Raw genomic sequence first — 14835 nt, forward strand, 5'->3', positions numbered from 1 at the left:
CACCTAGGGTTTCCTTTTGAAATCTTCAGTGACATCTCTGGCTTCGTTGTCGATGACCTCTCTCTCCTGAAGCATCATCTCCTTCGGACGATCTCTTTTCTCCCATTTGGAGCCTCAATCGGCGTCAGAGACTCCTTGGAAGATAAAGACGAAGTTATTCGTCTTCCCAAACGAAGACGAAGCTGTCGTCTTCCTAGAGGTCTTCTTCTGGGAAGACAATCGTCTTCCCAGACGAAGATGACAACTTCGTCTTCGTTTGGGAAAATGAAGAACTTTGTCTTCCAAGATGTCTCCGACGCCGATCGGAGCTTCAAATGAGAGGAAAGAAATCTCCGGAAGGAGATGATGCTTCAAGAGGGAGAGGCTGTCGGTAACGGACCGGAGATGTCGCCGTAGATTTCAAAAAGAAACCCTATGGTGAAACTGCCATTTTTTAAAACTTAAACTAAGAGAAAATTTTAGTTTTTAAAGTTTAGAGGGGCAAAAATAGCTTATATTTTAGTTTATTTTTAATATTATAGAGAAAATGACGATTTTATTCTTACCACCGTTAATTTTAACTGCTCATAGGTGGGTGTTTGGTATTATCAAAGATAAAAGGTGGAAACTTGACATTTTAACATACCTTGGGTGGGATATAATCGTTTGGCCTATTTGTTATAGAAAATCTTAGGGTTTGACTGAACAAAATTTGCTTGCGAGTCGCGTGAAACCCACAATAGAGAAAGTAGTGAGTCGAATCACGGGTTCCTCTGAGTTCGGTTCACTCTCATCTTCCTGAAAAGTTACATCCCTACGAAGATCCACACGCAAATATCGCAATTTTAGAGAAAATGGGGCAAAACAAAAGTGGGGTCGTTTTTATTTTTTGAACATTGGGATCGGAGGGTAAAAAATAGTGCTTCTATATTTTAAAATTTGGAGGGATTCTTGTTAGAATTTGTTGGTGGGGTTTTCTGTTTTTTTTTTTGTTTTTATTTAATTTCTTTCCTTGTGAATTGGGGTAAAAATTATAAAATTGCATGCAATCTGGTGGGGGTGGAGGTGGTGGGCCCAGCCGGAATCTGGCGGGCCGGGCGGCATCGACATCATCTGCGGCATCGCCGTCTTCGTCATCTTCAGCTGTTTCGACTCCCCATCTGGGTTTGGATTCGGTGCAACAGCAGCAGCACCAGCAGCAACAACAGCAGAGGCAGGTAAAGACTTGTGCCGAATTGGCACTTGGGTTTCGTAATTGACGGTATTTATGCAAATGGGTAGGATTTGTTACATAATTGAAAGAGTTTGCCTAGTTGGGTTGGAGTTAATTTTAGTAATTAATGATTCTGATTTGATTTTGATTACTGATTTTTGGGTTTTGTGAGAGTTCAAATGTGAACTATGTAGCACTAAACTTTCGGGCTGTTGAAGCGAAGTCGCGCTTGTCCTATGCTTAATAAACACTCAGATGGAGCATAGTTACAACTAGCTGGAGTTTTCGTCCATTATATGTTCTTGATGTTATCTGTGTTCAGTGGATTTTCTTTAGTCGTATATTTCTATACTTTGTCCTAGAATACGTGAAAAGGTGGTGGGACTATGAAGACAAGTGGTTCACTTAAACTGTTTTTGGATGGTTTACGTTTTCAAATATGGGATAATCTAAATATTAGTTTAGGGTTGAAACTCAATAATCATAAAAGAATGGTGATTGCATAAGTTTCAGTTCTGAATGTTCTAGCAAGAATTGTCTGAACTTGTTGTTATACCTTATATATGTTGTTTTGAGTTCCATCCCTTATTTTATTTGGTGATTTATGTCATTTACTAGTTATCCTTGGGTTCTTATCATTATGTAAATTCAGTTATTCTTGAAAATGTTTTCTATACTGGATCAATGAATGTCTTTATGATTTCTTAGCTCTAATTATTGAATGTATGTGGTGTGATGTCTATACGTCTGAATTTGATAGTTATATTTTTTCAAACTTGGAGCCTTTTTTTGGGTATCTTTTCTTTCTTGTTGATGTCTGTTGTAGTTGCAGTTCTCATTCTCCATCCGAATTGTGCTGCTGGTGATAATTTTTTTATTTGTTGAATATTATTGCTCAATCATTAAGGTATGTGAAATGTATTTTGACTTCAATTTGTCTAACTGTTTTTGCAGTCACTCCAACAACAATTACTTCGAAAATCAGAAGGGAATGATGCCATTTTAGCATATCAAGTTGGTGGTCTCCCGGGAGTGATGGGAGGGGGAGGAGGGAACTTTGCTTCATCAGCAGGCTCCATGCAACTGTCTCAACAGTCTAGGAAATTCTTTGATTTTTCCCAACAGCATGGTTCATCTCAGGAAGGCCAGAATAGAAGTCAAGGTGTTGAGCAACAGGTGCTAAATCCTGTTCATCAAGCTTATCTCCAGTATGCTTTACAGGCCCATCAAAAGTCGTCTTCAGTTGTGCAATCTCAGCAGCAAGCTAAAATGGGTATGTTGGATCCTGCATCTGGGAAGGATCAAGATCTGCGGATGGGAAATTTGAAAATGCAGGAACTGATTTCCTTGCAGTCAGCCAATCAGATTCAGGCATCATCATCTAAAAATTCACCGGAACAGTTTGGCCGGGGTGAAAAGCAGATGGACCAAGGACAGCAACCAGCCTCTGACCAGAGGAATGAGCCAAAACTTCAAAGTCAGAATAGTATTGGTGGGCAATTAATGACTGCCAATATGATGAGGCCTATACAGGCAGCTCAGGCTCAGCAAAATATTCAAAATGTGGCTAGCAACCAGTTTGCAATGGCTGCCCAGTTGCAGGCATGGGCACTTCAGCGCAATATTGATCTGTCACAACCTGCAAATGCCAACTTGATGGCTCAGCTCATTCCTCTGATGCAGTCTAGGATGGCTGCTCAACAAAAAGCAAATGAAAGCAATATGGGTTCGCTGTCATCGTCTGTCCCTGTTTCAAAGCAACAGGCTGCTTCTTCACCTGCTGGTAGTGAGAGTTCTCCTCAGTCTAATTCAGTGAGTGATGTATCTGCGCAATCTGGATCTGCAAAGGCAAGGCAGACAGTCTCCCCAAGCCCTCTTCGTTCAACTCCCAATGCTGGTGTTGCTAACAGTCATGCGTTACAACAGTTTGCTGTTCATAATAGAGATAACCAAGTGCCTCCCAGACAGCCAATTGGCATTGGAAATGGAATGCCTCCTATGCATCCTCCACAGTCAACTACAAACATGAGCCAGGGTGTGGATCAGTCTTTGCCTGTAAAAAATTCAGGTGCTCCAGAAACTTCTCAAATGCAGTACCTCAGGCAGTTAAATCGTTCCTCTTCACAATCTGCAACTCCTTCCAGTGATGGAGGTCCAGTTAATGTCTCAGCACAGGGTGGGCTGGCTCCCCAGATGCCGCAGCAGCGGTTTGGGTTCACGAAACATCAACTTCATGTTCTTAAGGCTCAAATTCTGGCATTTAGGCGGCTGAAGGTGTGCAAAAGTCCTCCCTTTTTCTCTATCTCCTCTGTGTGCTTGTGTCTGTGTGTGTTATAAGCATCAGTGCAAATTTTTGCTTCTTATACTATTGTTTTCAAAGTTTGACGAAATGTTGACCCAGGGAAGGGTTTGGTCTGGTTCCACCAGTGGTCAGACCGATGAATTGTTTAAATAAATATTAAAATGATATTCAGAGTAATTTTGCATAATTAATCATTAAATATAAAATCTGAATTGCATTAATATAAGAATGATTTTTGCCTGATGGCATACGTGCTATATCAATTGATAAGGTGTTGGTTTCAAGTCCTAACAATTGCAAAAAAATTATACTTTCCTTATAAAATGCAAAAAATAGCTTAAATAAAAAAAAGTAATAAACCAAACAGGGTGTGGTTCTTCCCAACTTAACCAAAGGTTGAAACTCTGGTCTGAATATCATTCTTGCCAAAAAAAAAAAAAATTGCATTTCTTATGTTGATGTCAACATAGAGGTTTGATTGGGCTACACTGTCAGTCAAATTATGAGGCATGAACTGGGATGGTTCCAGCAGTTTGATTGTGGTTCACCCCAGTTTGAAAGCCATATCCAGTTTTGGGCAAGCTTGCCTTCAGTTCTTGGTCGGACTGGTCCAACCAGCCAGTCCAGTCCAGTTTTCAAAATAGTGCTTCTTAGCAGGTGCTGAATGGATTATTTTAATTGTCTGCTTATTGACAGAAAGGAGAAGGTACCCTTCCCCAAGAGCTTCTTCGGGCCATTGTTCCACCACCCTTTGAGTTGCAGCAGCAGCAGCAGCAATTTCTTCCTGCTCCAGTAAATAACCAGGAAAGATCTTCTGGAAAGATGGTAGATGATCAATCAAGACATTTGGAGTCTAATGGAAAGGATTCACAGGCTGCTCCATCAATTAATGGACAAAATTACATGAAAGTGGAATCTTATGCAGGAGATGATAAAGCAATTATGTCATCAGTTCATGTGCAAGGTATGCCTGCTGTGATCAAGGAGCCTGCACCAGTGGTAGCTACTGGGAAAGAAGACCCGCAAAACCCTGTTAAGTCAGACCAGGAAGTTGATCGTGGTCTTCAGAAAGCTCCTGTAAGAAGTGAATTTACTGCAGATAGAGGAAAGTCTGTTCCACCGCAGGCAGCAGGGTCTGATGCAATGCAAATTAAGAAGCCCATACAAGCGACCACTGCCCCCCAGCCAAAAGATGCTGGCTCTGCCAGAAAATATCATGGTCCACTATTTGATTTTCCCTATTTCACAAGGAAACATGATTCAGTCGGTTCAAGTACAGTGGTTAACTGTAATAATAATTTAACATTGGCTTATGATGTCAAAGATCTTCTTTTTGATGAAGGAGTGGAAGTCCTGCATAAGAAAAGATCAGAGAATTTAAAGAAGATCAGTGGTATTCTGGCAGTAAACTTGGAGAGGAAAAGGATTAGGCCTGATCTTGTTCTGCGGATGCAGATTGAAGAGAAAAAGCTTCGACTCTTAGACCTACAGGCGCGCTTAAGGGATGAAGTCGACCAACAACAGCAGGAGATAATGGCAATGCCTGATAGACCATACCGTAAATTTGTTCGGTTGTGTGAACGTCAACGCATTGAGCTGATGAGACAAGTACAAACCTCTCAGAAAGCCATGAGAGAGAAGCAATTAAAATCCATCTCTCAGTGGCGTAAGAAACTTCTTGAGGCTCACTGGGCTATCCGTGATGCACGGACTGCCCGTAACCGGGGAGTTGCAAAGTACCATGAGAGAATGTTGAGGGAATTCTCTAAGCGAAAGGATGATGACCGGAACAAAAGGATGGAAGCCTTGAAGAATAACGATGTTGAAAGGTATAGGGAGATGTTACTGGAGCAGCAGACTAGTATACCAGGTGATGCTGCAGAGAGATATGCCGTTCTCTCATCATTCTTGACTCAGACAGAAGAGTATCTTTACAAACTGGGAAGTAAAATAACTGCTGCCAAGAATCAGCAGGAAGTGGAAGAGGCAGCAAATACCGCTGCAGCTGCTGCAAGATTGCAGGCATGCTTTATTCACATTCTTTCTCTCTTTGTCACTTCTACACCCTTTCGGTTGTTAAGTTTTAGCTTTACCTCCCCTCATTTTCAAGCACCCATGCCATGAAACTGTGGAATAACCCATTCTTTTTTGATTTGCTTACTAAAGGGTCTTTCTGAAGAAGAAGTTAGGGCAGCAGCAGCTTGTGCTCGTGAAGAAGTGATGATCAGAAATCGATTTCTGGAAATGAATGCACCCAGGGATAGTTCATCCGTTAACAAGTAAGTCCTCTATTGAATTATTTGCTTCAATTTTTTTTTTCCATTTATGATGCATTCAGGATCAAGTTAACATGTATTGCCAGAACTTCTGGCCCAGAAGATTCTTTGGCTCCATTAGATGGAAGTTTTGTACTAGCCATGGAGTTAGAATATGTCTATTATATGCAGTAACAGTTTTTAGTTCAATATTAGTCTTCTTTTCATATTGTTTAATATAATTTAAGATTGAATTTTCATTTTAACTCTAAAGTCGGCTTTATCTTTAATACTTGTACCATGCACCGTAATTTTCTTATTTTGTCATTCCTTACGTTCATATTGATGGTTTTCACCAGGTATTATAGTCTTGCACATGCTGTGAATGAAAGGGTTGTGAGGCAACCCTCAATGTTACGAGCTGGAACTTTACGAGATTATCAGATTGTAGGTTGCTGTTTGACATTTTAATTCTTTCTCTGTGTTTGGCCCCTGTTCCACTATTTTTTGTTCCACACTATTACCTTAAGCCTTTTTTATTTGGTAGGTTGGGTTGCAGTGGATGCTTTCTTTGTATAACAACAAATTGAATGGAATATTGGCGGATGAGATGGGCCTTGGAAAGACTGTGCAGGTGAATTTTTGTTAGGATGAATGGTAGAAATCCCTTCTTAAAAAAGGAGATGGCAGGAAATATCTTATATTTGTAATATCGAGTAGCAGTTTCAGGTGCCTCTGTCTGTTTGGTAAATTTATGTTAGAATCTTTCAGCTTTTAGTCTGATAGAGTACTTGAATAACAATTGAAATACTCCCCTTTTGATATAAGGAGAGTAAATTAATAAGTACTGCAACACATGTTGATACAAGTGCATTTTCTGATATTTTATTTTCTGTGCAGGTTATGGCATTGATTGCTTATTTGATGGAATTTAAAGGGAACTATGGCCCGCATCTTATAATAGTCCCTAATGCTGTATTGGTAAATTGGAAGGTTAGTTTCTTTTCATTGCATTATAGTATGACCATTTCTGGTTCTTTTTACAAAGTGGCTGACCATGTTCATGTGGCAGAGTGAGCTTCATACTTGGCTGCCATCAGTCTCATGCATTTACTATGTTGGTGGAAAGGATCAGCGTTCAAAATTATTTTCTCAGGTAAATGCCATATATTTGCATAAATACTGATATTGGAGATTCTGTTTAATTCTTGATGTTTATTTTGTTCGAATTTTGTGTAGGAGGTCTGTGCCCTGAAATTTAATGTACTTGTGACAACTTATGAGTTCATCATGTATGATCGCTCAAAACTTTCAAAAATTGATTGGAAGTATATCATAATTGATGAAGCACAGCGAATGAAAGACAGAGAATCGGTTTTGGCCCGTGATCTGGATAGATACCGCTGCCAGCGGCGCTTACTTCTTACAGGGACACCTTTACAGGTATGTAAAGAGAAAGAGATATGTTCTAGTAATCAATGTGCGATCATATTTCCCTAGTATTGATTTTGCTATTATTGCACCTATATAAAATAAATAGACTTTCTTGTGGCTTGTTTTATTTTGCCTTCTGTGTTCTGTGAAGTGACATGATATCCAATGATAGGCTTTCTTCCAGTATGTACATGCAAAAAAGTTCCATAGTTGTCTACTCTGGTGTTTATATATATTCAGTAATTATGGGGAAGATATAAATGGCATTGAAATGACTTTTTAAAAAATTGTAAATAAAAGAAATACTATATTTGAATTGTTTTATATTCCTGAAGTTAATTTATGATTGGCACTGAAGGAGCTGACTGTGTGATTATAACTTTAATTTACTCCATTTTTTTAATTAATTGAGCATGGACTGACTATGATTTTGCAGAATGATTTGAAGGAACTTTGGTCACTTTTAAATCTACTTCTTCCAGAAGTGTTTGATAACCGGAAAGCATTTCATGATTGGTTCTCACAACCATTTCAAAAAGAAGGTCCTACCCACAATGCAGAGGATGACTGGCTTGAGACTGAGAAGAAGGTCATTATCATCCATCGACTTCATCAAATTTTAGAGCCTTTTATGCTCAGACGTCGTGTTGAGGATGTGGAAGGTTCACTTCCACCCAAGGTATGTTATTATAGCAATTGTAGTTAGTCATTTCCTTTTATATTTCTGGTTCCTGATATTATTTCTGGTCCGCAGGTATCCATTGTTTTAAGATGTAAAATGTCACCTATTCAGAGTGCTATTTATGATTGGATTAAATCAACTGGAACTCTTCGAGTTGATCCTGAAGATGAGAAGCTCAGGGTTCAAAAAAACCCACTGTACCAGGCTAAGGTGTATAAAACTCTAAATAATAGATGCATGGAGCTTCGGAAAACTTGCAATCATCCCCTTCTTAATTACCCATATTTTAATGACTTCTCCAAAGATTTTCTTGTGAAATCTTGTGGGAAGCTGTGGGTCCTTGATAGGATCCTTATAAAACTTCACAGAACAGGGCATCGAGTACTGCTCTTTAGCACCATGACAAAACTCCTTGATATCGTGGAGGAATATCTGCAGTGGAGGCAACTTTTGTACAGACGAATTGATGGAACTACTAGTTTAGAAGACCGTGAATCAGCTATTGTGGACTTTAATAGCCATAATTCTGACTGCTTTATATTCTTGCTTAGTATTCGTGCTGCTGGACGAGGTCTTAATCTTCAGTCTGCTGACACTGTCATCATATATGATCCTGATCCAAACCCTAAAAACGAGGAACAGGCAGTTGCTAGAGCCCACCGCATTGGACAGACAAGAGAAGTTAAGGTCATTTATATGGAAGCAGTTGTCGACAAAATTTCCAGTCATCAGAAAGAGGATGAATTCAGAAGTGGAGGTATGGTTGATTTAGAAGATGACTTTGCAGGTAAGGATCGATATATGGGATCTATTGAAGGCCTCATAAGGAACAACATCCAGCAGTATAAGATTGACATGGCTGATGAAGTTATCAATGCTGGGCGTTTTGACCAGAGAACAACCCATGAAGAGAGACGCATGACTTTGGAGACATTATTGCATGATGAGGAGAGGTATCAAGAAACTGTTCATGATGTTCCATCACTGCAGGAGGTAAATAGAATGATTGCAAGGAGTGAAGATGAAGTAGAACTGTTTGATCAGATGGATGAAGAGCTGGATTGGATAGAGGATATGACTAGGTATGACCAGGTACCAAAGTGGCTTCGAACCAGTACTAAAGAAGTGAATGCTGCTATTGCTAATTTATCAAAGAAACCATCCAAAAATATATTATTTGGAGGCAATATTGGTGTGGAACCTAGTGAAATTGGACCAGAGAGAAAAAGAGGGCCTAAGGGAAAAAAATATCCAAACTACAAGGAACTGGATGATGAAAATGAAGAATACTCTGAAGCTAGTTCTGATGAGAGGAATAGATATTCTGTGCATGAAGAAGAGGGAGAAATTGGAGAGTTTGAAGATGATGAAGACAGTGGTGCTGCTGAGGCACCACCTATCAATAAAGACCAATCAGAAGAAGATGGTCCAGTTTGCGAGGGTGGGTATGAGTATCGCCGGCCTTCAGAGAACAAAAGAAATAATCATATACTTGAAGAAGCTGGTTCATCTGGGTCATCCTCTGACAGTCGTAGATTGACACAGATTGTATCTCCGGTTTCTTCTCAAAAGTTTGGGTCTCTGTCTGCATTAGAAGCTCGGCCAGGCTCTCTCTCTAAAAAGATGGTATGTGTAATACTCGTGTTGATGCTTTGTTATTGGACTGGCTTATTTGTCCTATCTTTTTATTTCTGTACCATTAATATTGCTAGGCAGATGAACTTGAGGAAGGGGAGATTGCAGTATCTGGAGATTCTCACGTGGATCACCAGCTATCTGGAAGTTGGACTCATGATCGTGATGAAGGTGAAGATGAGCAGCAGGTCTTGCAACCCAAGATAAAACGAAAGCGTAGTATTCGAGTTCGGCCTCGTCACACTGTTGAAAGGCAGGAAGAGAAGCCTTGCAATGAGGTACCTTCTCTCCAACGTGGAGATTCATCCCTCTTGCCATTCCAGATGGACCATAAATATCAAGTACAGTTAAGGACTGATACTGAAACGAAAACGCATGGTGAACTCAATTCTTTCAAGCATGATCAAAGCGAGTCATCTTCAAAAAGTAGGCGGAACCTGCCTTCAAAGAAAATGGCTAATGCCCTGAAATTGCGTGCTTCACCAAAATCTGGCCGATCGAATACTCTATCTGGTCCTGCAGATGCTGCTGATCATGGCAGAGAAGGTTGGGATGGCAAAGTTATGAACACTGGTGGATCTTCGAATTTTGGTGCTAAGATGTCTGATGTCATCCAGAGAAGGGTATGTACTGTATCTTTGCTATTTCTGGTTCATTAAGTGGTAGGAATTGTCTATAATTTGCTCCTCTGGGTCTTCGTGTCTATTTCTTTTTCCTACTGACTTCTTGTTTCTCTGTTTCTATATTGTTGATATATATATAAATTTTTGTGATCTGGATAATTGTTTTTCTTACCTTGCATCTTTAGCCGTACTTAGCCTTTTGAATTCACTCAGCTGTTCCTTGTTGAATTTATTGATGTGTTATGTGAGATACTTTGATTGATATCATTTATTGCTGTGTGACATATAGCATACGTTTGCAATGGCTCATGTCTTTTCTTCACTTTAACCAAGTTTAGTGGAAAGGGATTAAAATTAATTTTCCGTTGTGTCTACTCTGTTGACTTTGATCTTTTTTCCTCTGCTTCCCTTCTTTTCCTTGCTGTTTATTTTGTGGAATGACCTGAAATCTATCTCTGCAGTGCAAAAATGTAATTAGTAAGTGCCAAAGGAGAATTGACAAGGAAGGACATCAAATTGTTCCTCTGCTAACAGATTTGTGGAAAAGGATTGAAAATGCTGGATACATGAGTGGAGGTGGAAACAATCTTTTCGATCTACGGAAGATTGATCAGCGAGTTGACAGAGTAGAGTATAATGGGGTGATGGAGCTGGTGTCTGATGTGCAGCTTATGTTGAAGGGTGCAATGCAGTATTATGGCTTATCACACGAGGTATGATTCCTCATGTTGAACATCTTAATAATTCCATGTCGGTGTACTTATTCAGATCCACATCTTCATAATTTTTCTAAGGAGTGTGATTTCACATGTCCCACTGACCTGCAATAAATTCCTGCAGTTTTCAATTGCCTGATCGCATCTAAACATATGATTATATTGTACAGGTTAGATCTGAAGCAAGGAAGGTACACGATCTATTTTTTGATATATTGAAGATTGCATTTCCAGATACAGATTTCCAAGAAGCAAGAAATGCACTCACTTTCTCTGGTCCAACACCTCCCTCTATCTCTTCTCCAGCCCCAAGACAGGCGGCTGCTGGCCAGGGCAAGAGACACAAGAGGATAAATGAGATGGAACCTGGTCCTAGCCCTGCCCAGAAGCCACTACAACGAGGCCCTGTTCCTGTCAATGAAGAAAACACTAGGATTAGAGTGCACATCCCTCAGAAGGATTCTAGGCTTGGAAGTGGAAGCAGCAGTAGCAGGGAGCAATTCCAGCAGGATGATTCTCCACATCCTGGCGAGCTGGTTATCTGCAAGAAGAAAAGGAAAGACAGGGAAAAGTCTGCGGTGAAGCCAAGGACTGGTTCAGCTGTCCCCATCTCACCTCCAAGCTTAGGTCGTAACGTGAAAGGTCCTGGTTCAATCCCTAAGGATAATATTCGACAGACCCAACAATCTACCCAACAAGGGTGGGCCAATCAGCCTGGTCAATCATCAAATGGCAGTGGTGGCAATGTTGGTTGGGCTAATCCTGTGAAGAGATTGAGGACTGATGCTGGTAAACGGAGGCCTAGCCAGTTATGATTTTACTATAGGTAGTGTGTCATCCACATGAAAGAAAAAGAAAAAATTGCTGTTATTGAGAGCCGGTCCTTGAAGGCCTCAGCAAGTTCAGTTAGTATTTACTGTTAATAGTGTAGATCTTTGGTTCTCCATTGTATACATGTACCTCCATTATTGGAAATCTCTAGCTTCTTATATAACTGTCTTTTGATGCCCACAAATCTTGTAAAGTGCGTACCTTTAATCTTCAAGATGTCTGTAGTTTTGACATCGGATATTAGTGGAAGACAACTGGCAGGCAAATCTGTCTATTGATTCTAGTGGGATTTCCTTTAAAAGGCTAAAGCAATATCTAACATATTATATGAATAAATGCATAGATTATCACTTTTATATGAATTAATGTTAATGTTATGATTTTGTCTCATAGCAAAACCGCATTACAACTTGTTGTGTCCTCGCACAGTCCAACAAATACACAAATAAAGGATGGTGAAGAGGATAATATTCAGTCTAGGTTGAGCTGAGCAAAGCTTAATTTGAAATTGGTTTAAATCCAAAAAGTTAATATGAGATTGTCAAACTAAGAATTAAGCTCAATTCGAAAACATTCTTATTTTGAATTCAATAATGTTTGAATCGATTCAAACTTAATTCAGTTTATGAAAATAAGTATAATCTTTAACTTAAACTCATCTCTTTCAATCTGGACTTGAATTCAAACTCGAACAACTGAGATTAAATCTAAGGCAATGAAAATTTATGTACTCTGATATACCGAATAAAAAAGGGAGAACTTATATATTATTAACAAATTATAGCATTGACACACGCAGCTAGTATAGGCTGGGATGAAGACCTTTTCCTGCTATATTCAGTTGGGATTAAATTCTTATTCTTACAAGAAAATTGAGATTGATCTTCTAACCAAGTTAAAAGGCAGAATATACAAAACAATCATTATGGACATGAACTTCTATGGGTCAGCTTGGCCTGCCACTGCCTCATCGCTTGAATCATATTCATCTTCACTCATCTCCTCATCACCTGAGTCCTCTTCTGAAGTGGCTTCTATATCTTCTGGTCGGGCATATTTCTCAGAGAACTCTGGACAAAACAACATTTTTTTTGGCTCAATTACAAAGCAAATGCTACACATTAGTAACAAATTCATAAGACACATCTTCATTATACAACTAAATATCAGTTTCATTCACTAATAAAGCTCCTATATGGAGAAATTATTCTTTTAAAAGACAATGTGCCATGTAGTCATGCAGACCATTTGCAGATGTCACATCACAACAACCTGCACATAAAATGTGTTGCAGAAAATGGCTTGCAAGGAATGCACAGTCATACTTCGAATTTAAACAAATCAAGTCTAAAACCTTATAAAAAACAGATGTAGAGGATAACAACAGTAAGATATTGGTACAGGCTTATTGACGTCGCAAAGAATGCATAATCAGAACCCAAAAACTTGAGAAAATCACTACCTTTTACTCTTTGTTCATAAGCTGGTCGATCTCGCATCATCAGTGCTGCAGCCTCTCCATTCAATGGGTCTAAAGGGTTGGGATAGAGAAGAAGTTGGGGCAGAAATACTTCAAACACATTAACCAGATCTGAAATATAATGGCCTACTAGTATAAGAATTGCTCGCTATGACCGGTAAGCAACTTTGAATGAAACAGAAATTATAATCATTATTACCAAACATGGGGCTCCAAGTCTGATTAATAACATCTAAACAAACAGAGCCAGACCTGAAATTAATATGCACCAAGACACTCAAAAACTCACACGTAATTCCCATTAAGCAGGTAAATGTAAAGTACTATCAAAATGGAAAATAATCAGTCACATCTCATCAATGTTTGGATGGTAGATCTTATTAACAAAGCCTATCGATGGAGATTTATATGGATATGCATCTGGTAGCTCCACTTTTATCCTCCATACACCTCCATGATAAGGACCTGCACATTTTATAATTTTGTTTAAAAAAATAACAAATTCACTAGAAATTCATGTTGCTCAGAATCAAAATTACCCATGAATAAGTATGAAAAATATCAAAACCATTTCAAATAATAAGCAGATAGCAAATCCAGGGATCTAAAAATCTAATTTTCAGGGCAAAAGCGGTCAAGCTGGCAGGATTCAGCATCAATATTAAGAATCTACAAATTACAGAAAATAATGGAATCAATTAACTGGATTAATCATCTCTAAGGCTACAAGCTCTGGAGAGAATGAAGGTCAAACTTCGTTCTAAATTGAGAAAATAAGCATATACCACAAAAGCATCTTCCATGTAAGGCTCAAGACTTCTTATAAACCAACCCAAAAATGAAAGACATGGGTAAAGAAAATTTACTCTCATTAGGTCCATGAAAATGTACGTAGAACTCCTGCATGCGATCATTGATCATCTCTACCTTGTAATCACTCATCATCCTATCAAAATAAAAACCAGAAAAATACAAGGTAGCAAAATCAAAAGACTGAACCTTCAACAAATAAAATAAAATTAAAAAGATTAATAAGATGATTATTAACAGTTTCATCAAGTCCATCTCTCGTCGTTTGCTTGGTGAAGACATTATTTTCCCTTTTTTCCTCCCTTTTCTTCCTGGGTTTCAAAGAGAATTAATTGCAGAGAAATGAAGAGGCCACACTTAAGCTAGAAACTTGTACAACCGGGATAAGCATATAAAACCATATGCACAATATTTGAACATAATTTGATGTGTAAATAATAATATCTGATAATATTAAGTATTATTTTAATTTTAATTTTTAATTATTTAATTATAAAATAATATATTTTTTATTTATATATAAAATTATACATATAGTATTATTTTAAATAAAAATAATATAAAATTATAAAGAGTAATGTTATATATATAATTTTTATATAAAAATAATAATGTGTATTATATAATTAAATAATTAAAAATAAAAAATAAAAAACTAATCATATTATAATATATAATTATTTATATACAAAATATATATATATATATATATATATATATATATATATATATATATATATAATTTTATTGAATTATAAATGGAAAAAATAACTGTGGGAATCAAATACCAATGAAGACCCTCACTAATATATAACTAACATAGTTGACTTTAATATTTTATTATAAGGTAAATTTTAATAAGTAAAAGTTAAATT

At 38.0% G+C, this 14835-nt stretch overlaps 2 protein-coding genes across 2 annotated transcripts; one reads left to right on the top strand and one right to left on the bottom strand.

Moving 5' to 3' along the window:
- The first annotated feature begins 675 nt into the window (after positions 1-675).
- LOC123222497 (ATP-dependent helicase BRM-like) lies at positions 676-11953 on the top strand. Its single transcript, XM_044645306.1, has 14 exons — positions 676-1196; positions 2147-3466; positions 4191-5516; positions 5661-5773; positions 6109-6196; positions 6297-6383; positions 6650-6742; positions 6822-6905; positions 6989-7192; positions 7620-7862; positions 7938-9491; positions 9578-10123; positions 10585-10836; positions 11010-11953. The coding sequence occupies exons 1-14, from the start codon at positions 1023-1025 to the stop codon at positions 11652-11654; spliced, it is 6729 nt and encodes a 2242-aa protein (XP_044501241.1). The 5' UTR covers positions 676-1022; the 3' UTR covers positions 11655-11953.
- A 455-nt stretch (positions 11954-12408) lies between these two features.
- Positions 12409-14360, bottom strand: LOC123222564 (ubiquitin-conjugating enzyme E2-23 kDa-like). Its single transcript, XM_044645409.1, has 6 exons — positions 14199-14360; positions 14017-14096; positions 13501-13615; positions 13350-13402; positions 13133-13261; positions 12409-12740 (listed from the first exon to the last, which is right to left on the bottom strand). Exons 1-6 carry the CDS (start codon positions 14240-14242, stop codon positions 12610-12612), a joined length of 552 nt encoding a protein of 183 aa, XP_044501344.1. The 5' UTR covers positions 14243-14360; the 3' UTR covers positions 12409-12609.
- Between the last annotated feature and the right edge of the window lie 475 nt (positions 14361-14835).

This window comes from Mangifera indica, chromosome 8 (assembly GCF_011075055.1).
Source record: "Mangifera indica cultivar Alphonso chromosome 8, CATAS_Mindica_2.1, whole genome shotgun sequence".
NCBI lineage: Eukaryota > Viridiplantae > Streptophyta > Magnoliopsida > Sapindales > Anacardiaceae > Mangifera > Mangifera indica.